The sequence below is a fragment of the Gopherus flavomarginatus genome, chromosome 13 (assembly GCF_025201925.1).
Source record: "Gopherus flavomarginatus isolate rGopFla2 chromosome 13, rGopFla2.mat.asm, whole genome shotgun sequence".
Classification (NCBI taxonomy): domain Eukaryota; kingdom Metazoa; phylum Chordata; order Testudines; family Testudinidae; genus Gopherus; species Gopherus flavomarginatus.
This window is the reverse complement of record NC_066629.1, coordinates 23,770,342-23,785,517: the sequence shown is the minus strand read 5'-3', so window position 1 is coordinate 23,785,517 and position 15,176 is coordinate 23,770,342. Positions and strand designations below refer to the sequence as shown.

At 44.8% G+C, this 15,176-nt stretch overlaps 1 protein-coding gene across 4 annotated transcripts in view; it reads right to left on the bottom strand.

Annotated features, from left to right (window-relative positions):
• The window catches only part of DIXDC1 (DIX domain containing 1), a 72,142-nt gene that overhangs the window by 42,542 nt on the left and 14,424 nt on the right, over positions 1-15,176 (bottom strand). The window contains exon 3 of one of the 4 annotated variants that reach the window (XM_050922031.1): positions 13,678-13,816. The exons of 1 other annotated variant lie outside the window; for it this stretch is intronic. In XM_050922031.1, coding sequence (XP_050777988.1) covers positions 13,678-13,737 — 60 coding nt within the window. In that variant the 5' untranslated portion in view covers positions 13,738-13,816. Of the gene's footprint in view, positions 1-13,009; positions 13,129-13,677; positions 13,896-15,176 lie in introns of those variants that run through there. 2 more of the 4 variants (XM_050922030.1, XM_050922033.1) reach the window with 2 other exon arrangements.

The following is a 15,176-nucleotide window of genomic DNA, read 5'->3' as shown; positions in this document are numbered from 1 at the left end:
CTGGGGCCAAGATTGCTGACGCTCCCAGGCAGCTTTTTTCTCTTATATTCAGATCACTATGGATGTCCCTAAAAGATCTTTCAGGGCAGGGCCAGAGTTTGAAGGAATGGACCCTGGGGCCATCTGCTGTTGTGGACACATGTAGCTCCTTCTGCGGGTGAATCACAGCTTGGAACTCTCAAAGTTCTCCACTAAGCACAGCACTGATAGGGGCAGGATCATAACTGTACAATATTTCTAGGTGTGCATTTTTGCTATTTTAATTACAAAGTACCCAAGACTGAGGAAGTGGCTCACACCCAACTGATATTGGGACAGCTTTTGCAGGGCTCAGGACTACTCACCCCAGGAACTATTTTGCTTCCAGTAACAGGGAGCTATAACAATTTTTCAGTGCAAAAAACACCCCTTTAGGGTGAGCGCCTCTTCTCAGGCACTGGAGGCACTTAACGGTTAATTAGTATTACCTAATACTTATGTTGCAGTAGAGTCTGGAGAGTGCAGTCAAGATTGGGGCCCCATTGTGCTAGGCACTGTACAAACACACAGGAAGACAATATCATTTATAATTTAAGGAGACAAGTGACATACAAAGGGTGAGGGGAGAGGAATGCAATAGGATATATATAATTGTATGCATATTTGCTTTTTTCATTATAAATAGATGAAGTAAGGGTCAACTATCCCCCTCTGCCCCTCAAGCTGTCAGTAACTGGCTGATATATTTTGGGAAAGTCACAGCAGAAGTATGTCTTGAGGAGAGAGCTGACAGTAGAGCAGCCTTACAGACTGGTTCAGAGAGGGTCTTCCGTGTATAAGTAGCAGTGTGGATGAAGGTGCAGAGACTGTTTTATGAGAAGCTGATAAAGAAGTAGATGAGGCTGGCACTGCTGGCAGAGCGGAGATAGCAGGGTTGACATGGTAGAACTCACAGGCAAACAAGCAAGAAGGAGTAGAGCTGGGAAGGATCTTGAAAGTGAGGACCAGAAATGTGAACTTGATGCAGTGAAGCAGGAGGAGATCCAAGAAGGATTCAAAGAGAGGAGTGACAAGATCAGAGAGACAAGCAAGGAAAATGATATTTGTATCTTCACTCTCAGTAGACTGTGGGGATGGAGGATAGTGTGTGTGCTAAGGAAGCAGGAGACAGAAGGTAACAGTAACCAAGGTGGGAGATGAAGAGGACTTGGACAAGCGTTTCAGCTGTCTAGATAAAGAGAAAGAGCTGGATCATGGACATATTATCAAGGAAGCAGCAAGATTTGGATATCGGCTAGATGTGCAGGGGAAGAGCTTGCAAGAAGTAACAGATGTTATCCGGATGATACTGTTTGTCACCAGTGACAAATATGGAGAGGAAGGTAAAGAGTAGATAAGTTACAAGAGATTGGTAGGAATAGCTAAGGCATGTCAGGGAGAACTCACAACAGATGTGTTGTTTACTTCCTTTCTGGACTTCAAACTTGATGAGCAAGTGGCTCTCTCAAAAACCACATGCCCCATCATTTGTTAATATTTACATAACACAGTTTAGATATATATGAGTGTGTCAACTTGTGGAGTCAAGACTCCTGGATTCTATTCCTTGTTACGGAAATGATGTGTGACTTTGCGCATGTCACTTACTCTCTGTCCATTTTGTTTTCCCTGTCTGTAAAAGAGGGATATTAATCCCCACCACGCTAAAATGTGTCGACATCCTGGAAAGGAGGGTGTCATAGAAGGGGAAAGTACTACTGGAGTTGTTATAGTAAAAGTTAATATGTAATTCTGTACTAAAAGACTGCAGATAATATGGAGATCAGTGTTAGAGCAGCAGCTCACAGCTTTCCCTCTACACACGGACCAGAGAGACAGTGAGGGCAAGAGAAGCCAGGAGCTCTCGGCCTGCAGTCCACCCACCACCATCTCTTCCCAATGTCACCATAGTCAGCCTGCAGGTGGAAAGAAGGAAAGCATAACAGCATCAGCAGCATTAATATTCCCCTTCTGCTTCTCCCATCTCTGTGTCAAAATGAAGTACATAAGTTATATAGGGCTTGTAGTGAATTAGCTTGTAGTGTATCTGGCACTTAACTGGCTGGTTTCCCCCTTTCCCCAGAAGAGAGAGAAGAGAAATAACTAGCACTTCAAGTGTGACATCTCACATGAGCCTTAGTTGCGTTTTTGAGGATGTTTCAACTTTAAAGCAAGATGGAAACTTAGCCCCCGAATCTGTCGAGAGTGTGATCCTGGCGCTTCAGAGTATAGACTATGTCCATGACAGTCACAGTCTTTCACTTGGCATGTTCAGTGTAAGTGACAGCATCACGGATGATGTTCTCTAAAAACACTTTCAGCACTCCTTGGGTTTCTTCATAAATCAATCCGGAAAAACGCTTTACACCACCACAGTGTGACAAACGACGAATAGCCGGCATTGTGATACTTTGAATGTTATCACGGAGCACCTTGCAATGGTGCTTAGCACCCCCCTTTCCCAAACTCTTACCACCTTTGCTGCAATCAGACATGATGCTATGATCTTCAAAACTTCCTGCTTAGAAAACCAGAATAAACTCTAGGCATTCTCATCAGCCCGGTGTAACTTACCATCTGCCACTTAGGGCTCGATTCACTCTCCTTTCTAGCACAGTATCAGTGGGGAGTCAGTCATGTCTGCCTGGCAGTAAACAAAACATCATGTTTTAAAGGCAGGTTACTGTGCCTTCGTGTACTAGTCTGCCCTTTATTTTACCCCTTTTTAGAGTCCCACTTGCATGGGACAGTGTGGGGATAACTGCCCTGAAACTTTCAAAACTCTCTCAGAGGTTTGGGGGCTGCTTGTTTTGAAGTTCATCCAGCTTCTTCTGCTTTCAGAAGGCAGCATAGTTGAAATAACAGATCCCTGACTTTTCTTGGGTTCTGAACTTCTTGCTACCTCTTCCCCATGGACTCTCACTGCCATCTTCAACTGCTTCAGGGAAGAGGCACCTCTCCCTTATTTCCAAATTTATCTGGTGATAGAAAAGGTCTCAAGAGTCTGAATCTTTCCCCATGGCTGGATTGGGGGTTCAATCTAGGATGGTAACAGGTCTCGCAGTCTTTCCTCTGCTTTTCCATTACATCTTTTGAACACTGCTCACAGAACAAGTCTAGTGAGATCAGTAAGAAGCTTTCTGTGCCCACTGCCCTCATGCTGTGGGGCTGGTTTCAGTATTAAAGGCATTCAGTATCCTGGATGTTCAGAGCACTGAGCCAAGTGTCTGCAGCAATGAAGCTCAAAGACCAGCCTAATTGCATCAGGACGTAATGTGTTTAAGGCCTTGCATGGTTTCTAAACTCTCTGACATTATCTTAATTAGATGATCTCTGTAATCTCCCATGTTCTTCCACTTTGAGTTTCTGTTGGTTTTGTTTTGATTAGGTCTTTGTAGAAGCAGAGAATAAAACCCCATAAACAAATAGAACGATGTTACCCTCCAGACCAGCATAAAATGATTCATCCAGGAAAGAGATGCCTGGGTCTGATTCAGGCTGCCAAATACACAGGAGCAGCCAGGATCTGGCCTCCATGTAATGAAACTCAGGACTGTGGGCCTGAGTGAGTCCAGAATGTCTATGTCGGGTTACGTTACAGCCAAGGCTGCTCATTCATAAAACGTTCATTTCAAAGCCTGACATTCAATTTCTTTCAGAACAACATTTGGGCCAGTGTAAATTCTTCCTTATTCAGTATGAGGCCTGTCCCAAGCACTCAGAATTCCTCAGTCATGGCTGCACTGTCTGGAAAGGAGGCAGCAGTGCAATTTTGCACAGACAAGGAGGCAGAGATAGTACATGAGCTGTAAAAGACAACGGTGCATCAAAATTCCTGACATAGCATCCAGGGAGGTGGTGAATCAGATCAGAATAAAAAAGAACTACCTGAACCTTCACCCATATTTGGAATTGAACATGAGCATTTTAAAATTCTGGAGTGTTTGGAGAAGTGCTTTTCACGGACCTGCTGAGATATGGAGAGAAATATCCTACGGCGGTTCTGCTGGAATTCTAGCCAGGACTGGAAAAACTGTTCTCCATGTGATTTCTAGCCCAGTTTTGAAGACCCAAAAGGTTCAAACCACTGGGAGAAGCGACTTGGCCAACCCCATATACCACACTATTTCCAGAGTGTGATGATAATAGCTTCCCAATAGGGAATGCTATAGAACGAGTCTATCTATGAACTTACAGAACTCTACTTTCAGGAAAGACTTGATGAGAGAAAACAATACATGCGAAGGAAGGAATAAAGCCTGAATGTTGACCTAGCCTTGGCTCCTTCCCTTTTTATGCTTGAACACTGAACACAGGGCATACTCAACAGGATTTTCATGCCTGCCTTCTAGTTTTTACGGTCTTCAGCTAAATTGTTGCTTCAGATCAGTAAACTAATCTCAAACAATGGTCCCCAGTTTAATTAGCTGGATTTTAAAAAAAATTGAAGCACTGGGTCCACTTCTGCCCTCCTTTATACCATGTAGCCCCTCTGAAATTATTGGGGGTGTGTGGCCATGACCAACAGCAGAATTTAGCCCAAAGACTTTGGACTGGCTGTGCTCAATGCTGTAGAAAGCCATTGACCAGGTCTCTGAAAATGTTGAAGGGATATTCCAGTCAGCTCTGTGTGGTCAGGATGTGTGTAATTGACTAAGCAGAGTTCTAAACTCAGCTGTCTAAACTTACCTTTCTAAATACAGATCTCACACAGTAACATCTCTAACCCTCCATTAAAAACTCCTAGTTTGGCAGAACAGTATGTCTGGCTCCAAGAACAGAGGAGCTGAAATCTTTACTTCTGAAATCACTTGCTCAAGTGCTGGCGGTAATGGTTGGGTGGGAATGACAGCCACCATCGGAATCCCAGCTAGGCTGTCATTTGCCCCAGGGAGGGGACTAAGTTACTGCCCTGTGAAAATTGTTTGGTCTACGAGGGAGCAGCTTGTTGGCAGAGCTTCAAATGCCAACTCAAGCTCCAAGAGGTATGTGAAGGACGAGGTGATTGGCTAAAAGTGCATTTCACACATTAGCCAAAAGAGGACAAGAGCAAGAATTTCCAGAGTTCCCAACCACCCAGCATAGCATTTGTCTATGACAATTTCTCTCTGAGATTTCCCCATTTCCCCCTTTCTTTCAGTCACAACCAAGGTCTCTCTTAATAATGGGAATCTTGAGTTTCCAACGGGGGTATCCCCGTATTTCCCACAAGAAAATCAGACTCCAGCCAACAGAAGGGGCAGGGCCAATGTGATAACAACAGAGTTGTTGCCCATTCCAGGTCCAACCCTCGTGTGGCAGCATATAATACCCAAAGGCACCGGCTAATAATCCTCTTCATTCAGCCCCCAGAGCTCTGAGAATTAACCATTTGGAGTCTCTCGGGTTTTGATCAGAAAATCATGCCTGAAATGTAATTTTAACAACTTCTGTCACTCAAGAGCTGTTTATGACCACACTGACTTTTAGTGATACTGCAAACTCTACACTCTCTCTTCTGTCCATGCAGACTCAGGACTTAGCAGTGCTGGGTACAGCCCACGCAGCCAGCGAGTCTGAAACTGTTGGTAAATTTTCAAATATGTTATTTTCAGAAATACCATTTCTAGAGCTAAAGAAGAGTAATTGGGAATTACAGACCCTATTTTTGTTATGATAAAGTCAGGCCCAGATTAATCAATGAGCACTCGGTGCACATGCACAGGGCCCCTATCTCAGGGGGCCGCCTGACCACCCAGAAACAAAAACAAAAACAAAACTGAGTGGTGCAGCTACTCACACAAATTTGGCCCAGCTGCCCTTCCATCTTGATGGGGCTATATGAGTACAGGTCGTGCAGGGGAAGTGAGCAGAGCAGGGTGGCCAGGAACAGGAGGGTATCCTAAACCAGGACAGAAGCAGAGCGCTGAGCCAGGGGGATGCTGGTGAGTGCCCAGGAAGATCCCAGGGGCAGTGGGTAAGGAGCTGGAAGTGAATTGCTGGCGAGCTATGCGAGTGAGGGTGGAGAGTAGAGGGGCTGTGGATGAATGGGGGTTGTTGGGGTCCAGGACACTGAGGTCTGTGGACAGTGGGGCTGCAATGAATGGGATGCATGTCAGGACTACTAGAATATCAGGATAGGTGAGGGCTTGGAGAGGGTTGTTGAGGTATATCTGGGATGGGCATTGGGGGGTCTGTGTATAGAGTGGGAGGGACAAGGCATTTGAGGGTCTGTGTATGGGGTGGTGAAAATGTGGCATTCTGGGATGGGATACATAAGGGAGGGGTGCTTTAAGAAAGGAGGGGAAGCCCCCAATTTCCATAGTGCACAGGGTGCCAAAATTCTTTAATCTGGACCTGAGTACAGTGTGAAACCCCAAACGTTGTGGGCTAAATTCTTGGCTCAGCTGTGTGGCCCCTTTACACCACTCTAGAAGCATAAAGGGCTGTACAGCCGTGGAACTGACCTCCACGGAATTACCCCCCTTATATGTGTAAGGGGCCCCACTTGGCACAGAGCCTGTAGAAGAGCTCTACACCAACCTTCCCCACACAAGCCTCAGGGCAGGGGCCTCCCAGAGAAAGGAGGTGCAGGGTGACTGAAATGCAGTACCCTCTCGGGGAATGGGCACTCAAGAGTAAGTTAGAGTCCTGAGGCTGCTGTACTGTACACAATGGTTAGGCAGGCCACACCACAACCTATTACTTACACACACACAAACACACACACACACTCTTGTACATTTAGGCCAGGAGATGAGAAAGAGAGAATCAGGAGCAGTGTGATGAGGCCAATAAATCTGAGAATGAATCCATTTCAGCCCCTCTCCTCAACATGTTCCCTGCACTCTGGGCTGTTGCTGCTATAGGGATAATGACACCTTGAGCTGAGAGCACACAGCGCTAGTGCTTAGCAACAGGTTCTGTACGTTTAAAAATAGCTGGAACATTTCCCTTATATTTTAGTCTGTTTCCAAGCAGAGATGAAGTGGCTCACAGCCAGGAGAGGGGGCTGTCAAATTCACAATTTAACCACTTTGGCACCACTGTGCATCAAATGAAATTGGGCCTCGCCCAAAACCTCAGCTACCTACCTCAGTTCTGATTCTTTAGGAGACTGGGAGCTAATACTTAAAACTGTCATTAGATATGCTGCTGGATGTGCCATCTTTTCCCTGAGATATAAAACTGAGATCTTGAACATTTGTCATCATTTATTACAACCCATTTTTTGCAAGAATTGGAAAATTGCCGTGTCCTGAACAATTTCTACCTCAAGTATTCATATTCTGCCTCCCTTTACCTCCCCCCCCATTTTAATTCTTTACTTCCTATCCTAAACTCTTGTACAGCCATGTTCTAAATAGCTGTCCTGTTCCATCCTAGAGATTATTACATTTCAGTGCTGGGTGGAGTAATTCTTGCATGTGCATATGTATATAGATATTTTGTACAATCAGTGATGCACTTTGGGATCCATTTGGAAAAGGTGCTATAGATAAATAAAAACGTATATTTCTATTTATTATTTGTAAAGGGACTGCTAAGTGCACAAGAAACAAACTCTACTTACAGTACTGCTGGCTGGGAACAAGCTGCTTTATTCAACTACATAACAGAGTGTGGTGAAACAGGCACTAAGCAACTAAGAAGTAAGGAAGGAGTGGAGCATGGCTCCCATCCATAATACTCACTGTAACCCATTTAACTCCTTGACCACTTTTACTACAGTTTCTTTAAATCACACTTGACACAGAAGCCAGCACCACCACTCACACTCTACTGACCACAACTTCATTTCAGTTAGTTTGCTGCAATGTAATAACAACTCCCCTTAAATCTCCTCCGATGAAACCACACTTAAGTGAGGAGACCGCAGAGAAGAATGATCTGTAACAAACATCTGAGTATCAATCATTGTTATCACTATAGACTAACAGGTATTTAAACTTTTGCAGGACACATGTGGGAGAAATGTCCCTGTGAATTCCTTTGTTTCCTTCAATGTAAGTAACCTCTATCTTCCTTTGGCTCTGCCCAAATGGTTGCCTCACGAACATCTGGTAAAAGACCGTACCGACACATATGGTAACTGTGATACCAGAATTCTCACTCTGTTCCTGCCTGCGGTGGGGTGTTTTTGTAAGTGGCACCTGATCCTGCTTTCCCCAACTGGGAACTTTGCATGTCACTTCCATAACACGATGGGCAGACCCTGTGATTATGCTATTTTCCTATGCACGTACCTTTAGCCCCTCAAACTGTTTCTAAAGGCCCTGCAAGTGCTGACTACATCCTAGACAGGCAACTCTGTGCATTGATGCTATGCCTGAAATCTACAGTTGGCATCCATCTGGTTAAACACGTCTCAGCACTTCTGCAGGATATAATTACCTCTGAAGTCCAACAAGAAGGAAAGTCACTAAAAGACAAGATGCCAGAGTTTTTTCATTTTAAATTGACTGCTGAACTCCCCACACAACACGTCATTCCCTTCCCAAGCTGTTGCCTCAAGAATAGTTTCTGGCACCTTGCAGAAAGTGTTTTTGTGCCACCGCCTCCTCTCCAGGCTGGTTTTTCAAAGCCTTTTTTCTTTAAATAAACATAATGTTTCTATTCAAGCCCGCATGTAATAGGCTTTGCCCTTAACAGTCAGAGATCATTGAATGGTTGTTGCTAGTATCTTGGAATACGTAGATGCTTCTTTCACCCAGAATCTCAAGTGGTTCCACTGCACCAATTCAAACATACCAAAGACTTAGTTTAAAGTCTGTCAGATCAAATCTGTTTGAAATATTATCCAACACTTCAAGGAAGAAAAGGAACATTGGCCCTTTATATTCAGGGTTAGACAGTGGCCAGCTCTGCATACAATGTAGGAGAAAGAGAGTCAGGAACCTTGTGTCCTTGGGAAAAGGCTGGGCACAATGTGGCTGAAGAGTGCTGTTGGTGATGCTATGTCAAGACAAAAACATGTACCCTCCAAGGAGAGGAAATAGCTAGGGAAGCAGCATGATCTAGTATACAGGACACTGGACTGGGAGTCAGAAGACCTAGATTGTATTCCTAGCCAGAGACTCACTGTAAACTTGGGCAACTGACTTCTCCTCTTTCTGCCTCAGTTTCCTGTTTGTAAAGGGGGATAACAATTTTTACCTTTCTCCGTAAAGCACTTTAAGGTCTATGGAAATAACAATAACTACTTAACTGTTGATATTATTATTAATAAATCCTGCAAAAGGATGGCAAAGCTGCTGCCGAGGAATCAATGCATAATCTAGCCCAAGGTCATTGAGTGAGTCTGTCAGAGCTGGGAAAAGAACCCTAACTGCTTGACTCCTAATCCTGTACCTTAACCACAAGGCATCTTTCCTCTGTTAATAGCCCTGCTGCTGGCCAGGCACAGGGGCTTCTTCTGTCAAAGTGATAAGAAACCCTACTTGGCCAAGCCCTGAGGGATCACAGTACCTTGTAGGAACAAAAGAATCTCTCAGTGTAAATCAACGTCTGGTAAACCCCGGCTGTGTTTTCTGATCCTTGGTACTTGTGGTACAGCAGAATTACCAAGCAGCAGCTGCCTGGCATCTCACAGAGCAGATGGGCAACCTGGCAGGGCCATGTGGCATTAGCAGTTCTTTCATCTCCCTGCCTTTCTTGATCTGAACAACCCTTAAGCATCTTGAACCTGATTCTCCACTTACTTACAACAGTGTAAAACAGGAATTCCAAAGTCCATGGAGTTATGCTAGAGTAAAACTGGTGTGAGACCAGAATCAAGCCCAATCCCATTATGTGGAAAATATCAAAGCCTCTAAGGAGTCACATATAGCCTAGTCATTGGAATCCAGCCTCAGCTGAGCCACTGCATATCAAGTGTCATGGTCCTATAGCAAGTATACAGGGATAGGAGTGACCCTAATAATCTGAGCTACTACAGGCAGGGAGACAGGAAAAAGTAAAAAACAGCTCTCCATGGTGAATCTTATTAGCCATAAACAGTATTCATTACAAAGGGATACCTAAGGCAGAATTTTTTTCTGCTAAGATCTCAACAGTTGAGAGAGAGAGATCTATCATGGACCAAGAGGAACAGAAGAGCTGAGAGAACCACATTGGAGAGAGACTCTTCAATGCTAGAGAATTACTCTAACTTAAAAAAAATAGGCTCTTTCACTGGCACTTGGATCTCACGGAGATGGGTACTATTTAAGAACCTATGTATAAAAATAGATATAACAAACCCTGTTAATGCAATAAGACAGACTTTACATGCATAAAAGTTCCCATCACAGCAATCACTCAGCTAAAACCCTGCAGCGCTGGGACTATTATTATTTCCCACAACTAAGTGGCAATTCTGAGACTCTTTGCTGCTGTCAGGCAGTGGCACTCTGATTCAGACAAGATTCACATAGGGGTCCTGAAAGAGTCCTCAATGTTTCATCCTCCAAGGAGGAGCCAGCCCTACGCAAAGATCATGCGTGTTCCTCAAACATAAGCCTGGAAGGAGCAAACAGCCACTTTAGGCAACACATTGCTCAACCATGAGTCTGTCAAAGGAAATGATCCTCCTACTGCCAAAGGAAAGTACGGATAGGGGAATAATTGTTGAACTTCAGGAGCGTTAACTGTCTGTAGCTGTCAGGGCCTTTTCTGACATGTTTACTGAAGCTCTGAATTCCCCATCAGTCTGAAACAACTGACAGAAGTCTGTGCTCGTGTCCTAAATAAGCTGCATTTCCTCAGTGAGAGAGGTGCTGAGTTGAGACCACATAGATTGTATCATCACAAAGTAGATCCTGTCCTCTAGGGTACTCTGTTATAACCTGCCACTTACAGCCACCATGCATTCCCGTGCTGCCGTCCAGCTGCGGGTCTGAATTATTTAACAGCCTCAAAGCAGCAAAAGCTGCCTTTACAAACAGCAGGGAAGCACCTTCACAGCAGAATATTCCATTAATGAAAAAGGAACAGGAGTTGTATGATGCCCATGGGAGAGCTTTCTGCATTTCAACATTAAACAAAACTCACTCTGCTTCAGATGTGTCCAGATGACATACTTGCGGCCTCTTTTGACCTAGGGACTTTGAAAGGGAAGGAAAACAACCCTGAATTGCAGTTTGAAGGTCCCCTCAGCAATCAGGGATTACGTTAGCCACTAAGACAGCACCTTCTGACAGGTGATCTGTGAAGCAGAACAGGCACCAGCTGCAGAAGGGGCAATAATGGCACATTTCAATCCCTTCTCCTGGGTTAATGAGCCTGATCCTTAGCCAGCAGGATGGATAGGGAGGGAAAGAAACAAAGGAACCTACCCAACTCAGTTTACAGGCTACATGCAAATTCCCATGTGCAAATTGATTCCTGCTTAAGCTGGAACCACACCTGCTCTGAAGGACTGACTGTACAGGGGGTGCATCTGAGCCCTGTGCGTGTATTTGTATGCATACTAATGAGTTGTGTGTTTGTGCATACTGTATGTGCGTGTTTATCTTCCATGGACAGGTTTGGAAATGGAGCCCACATTCTGCAAGGTACATAATTCCAGGAACAGCCACCGGTTCCCGGGAGAGATCCGCTACAAGGGGCACAACAGCAGTTAAGCAGGTATGGTGGCTCCTTCAGTACCACAACTGGCCTATTGTGTGAAATCAGGTCCAAAACTTTTTAGCTTGGACCTGGTTTTATACTCCACCCCAATGCTGAGAAGTTTCTCACTCTCCGCGCTCCTGACATCAGCATGCTGGGTTGGCATCCGTCACCACGGTTTTTGCCTACACATAAGGGCTGCACAGACATTGGGGGACACTGTTTCAAAGCTGTGGGAGGTCTATAAATAACCCTTTTAAGGCATAAGGAAGTACTGTGGAGGGAGTGTGTCAGAGAAGAGGATAAGGAATGGGGACTTTTAGTTCCATTCTCAGCTATTCAACTACATACTGTAAAATGGGCTTAATGATACTGTCCCACTTTACTAACTTGCCTTTAGTTTTAACTTGGAGTGCATGGGCTAACCTCATGCACTCAGCTGCCATGCAGGAGATTTAAGGGGGAATCCCAGTCTTGTTTCTCTGCCCCACGGCTAGACCAAAGTGGGAATATTCGAGTTGCTACTGTTAAACTGGGAGAGGAAAGGGTTTCTGTTTTTTCCCTCATGGCTACCAGGACAGCCCTTGGATGACACCAGACAGTTTGGGTGGAATGTGGGAGCAGACATTGCAAAGTCTGATTTCTGCTCCCACATGGAGAACGCTTGTTTCATGGCCACCATTTTGGCTGATACCAGGAACTGAACAGGGCTCAAAGCAGGAGTTTCTTACAGCTTAAGCTAAAGAACCCGGCTCTCTAGCTCAGAGCTATAACAGACTGACATCCTTTGTAATGGGCACAGTAGAGATAACACACACTCACCGGTGGATTATCCTAAAACTGCATGTGTTTGATATAGGGATGGACTTTTTGGTACAAGTCAGGCAAGAGGGCCTGGTACAAGGATGCTGTATTGAGGAGGGGGAAGAATATTTATACTGTTAAGCAGGAGGGATTTCAAAATTAGTAGAGTATTAAAAGAGATAAATGTGGCCTGCCATGAAGCTGATGTCTCAGACCCTTCTTGTCCCCCCGTTTTCTGTCTGGCCTACCAAGCCCAGAAGGGACCTGTGTTTGTGGCTGAGGACGGTGACAAAGAAAAGTCATGTGATGATGGGGCTTGGAGTGGATGAAGAAGCACTAACTACAAACAAAACAAGCCATACTATCTAGGAAGGAATAAAATATAACAAGATTCCATCACTTCCGTGTGAGGAAGGAAAGAGAAGGAAATCCTTAATTCCAGCACAACTCCCTATTCTCCTTCCTTCTCATCTTACAGACAGGAAACGCCTCCTTGTTGTGGTGTACAGGGTGCAGAACACTTTGCCCACAGAACCAGCCCAGCAGGGGCTGCCCTGGCATTTTTTACTGGGGCCACACAAAGGCAAATGGCAACTAGACAAAGTTCATTTAAACTAACTTTCTGTGGATCCTGAAGGGGGAGGTATGAAACTATCCACTTCTCGAGGTAGTCTCAGGAGTTGTATCTCAGTGACTTCTTGGCAGGTCTCACCCAGTGATTCAAAACTCACCCGGCTCCCTGCGATCAAAACAAGGAACTTAGACACACTTTAAAAATGATAGTTTCCTCCCATCCAAGCTGAGTTTCAATCCCTGGCTATTTAACCTACAAATCAGGATGAAAAATGAACCACACAGACCACAACATGCCACTCACTCTCAATAATTCTGCAAGCCCTTAAAACAGACTTACAGCCTTTTCAAACAGCAATTCAAATACAGAGATCTACAGAACACAAGAGGAGCAGCCTCTTGACCTCGCTGCACTTTATATTACGTTTTGATCCCAAAATGCTTCTGCAGCATTTTGCATAGAAACTACTAGCAGTTAATGACCCACAAACTCTTCTAAACTACTGCACATTTGCAGAATGCCAGCTGGGCTGCCCAGTATGCCCTTCTATCACCAAGAATCTCTTTCTCCCTTTCCAAGATAATTTCTCTCTCCCAGTTTCTCATTTAGTTCTGTGAAGCACTGGGAGGGACACAGCTTTATGAGAGATGCTATGTAACAGAAAGCTGCATTGCACTGTAAGGGTCTGTATGAGACCTGGGACATGCATTTACCTCTGAGAAGCCCTCTTGCGGAATATCCAGTAAATTCCCCCTGGCCAAACAGGCAAGCATTCTTCACGAGCCACGTTCTCAGAGCACACAGTGCAGATCCTCCAGCTCAGGGCACGACCTCCTTCTCCTCCTCCTCCTCCTTTCAAAGACAAAGAGTTGGAGCTCATCGGGGACCTTATTCATAGTCTCATATGTGCAGCCCGGTACTGCAAACAGGATACTTGAGCCAAAGTCAAGGCTGTACTGAGCATGCTCGTGAGGGAGCCACTGAGGGAGTAGCAGGCAAGATGTCACACGGTTCCTATAGAAACGACTCAGCTCACAGGATGCAGGCCCAGGAACCAGGGGATGAACATCTGAAACCTATTTCCAGCCAGCGGCCCTGGGTCTCACACAGCGCCTGCTGGTACAAGAGACTTTCAAACCTACCAAACACAGCACGCCTTGTGCTGTGTGGGGGTGGGGAGAGCGTGCAGGGTAGAGGTTAGCAGATAGCAGATTCCTGGCTTACTTAAGAAAGAAAAGTTAGAGGAAAGGCTGGAACCACTGCTAGCTGTAACTTTCATTGTTGCTGTGAAGCCATGGAGAAAAAGCAGAGCGCTTAGCAAACCCAGCTCCAGTACCGCGGCAGGAAGCTGCAACCAGGCCCTTCGATAATTAGTTATATTTATACAGCACCGAAGCAGGGCTCTACGTGCTGTGGGATAAAGTAAAGAGGTAAAAGGGAAGCAACTTCCAACAAACAATTTAACACAAAGAATTCTGCAGAAAAAAATTACAGCGCAACTCTAGCTGATCCATCAGACTTCAACCCATCACCATTGTCAAGGGGCACATCCCAAAAAGGATGTAGCCTCCTGAGCGAATGCCACCTAGATGTATCTCTAGCTAGGTCCATAAAACAATGGGTTGCTCCAGCAAAGTCTGGCCTTTCTACTTTCACCCAATGTCTGACAAGCATTGCAGGCTTGGCGAATGATTAGTGAGCAACTTATCAAACTTCAGCCCACCTCGTCAAATACCCAGGAAAAAAAATGAGGAGTCTTGCAGTGTGGCCAGAAGATTAGCAGATCCAGGCTCTTTCTGCAAAGATATGCAGAAATCACCAGTGAAACTCAAGCTGCTCCTTAGGATTTCATCATGTGGTTTTGGCCGTGCATTTCTGAGCAAGATGATATATTTAAAACACACTATTGTTTCCTGCCCAAATATAAAAAAGCAGAAGGCTTTGGAGCAGTTATCAATGCACAGATATACAGTATTATGTTTTGCTAGTGTTCTCTTTAATACAACTGGGTGGAACAAAATCATGGGACCAAAGAGTATGCATTATTGCCTGCAAAAATTCAGAAACTCAGGCTATAGGTCATCCACCAACATTGCCAACCCCAAGCTTTAAAAAATGAGTTGGGCCCCAAAAATCACGAGAGTGGCTTAACAATCATATGATTTAAAAAAATAATAATAATACATGTTAGGTTCTTTTTATTTGCCTTCCG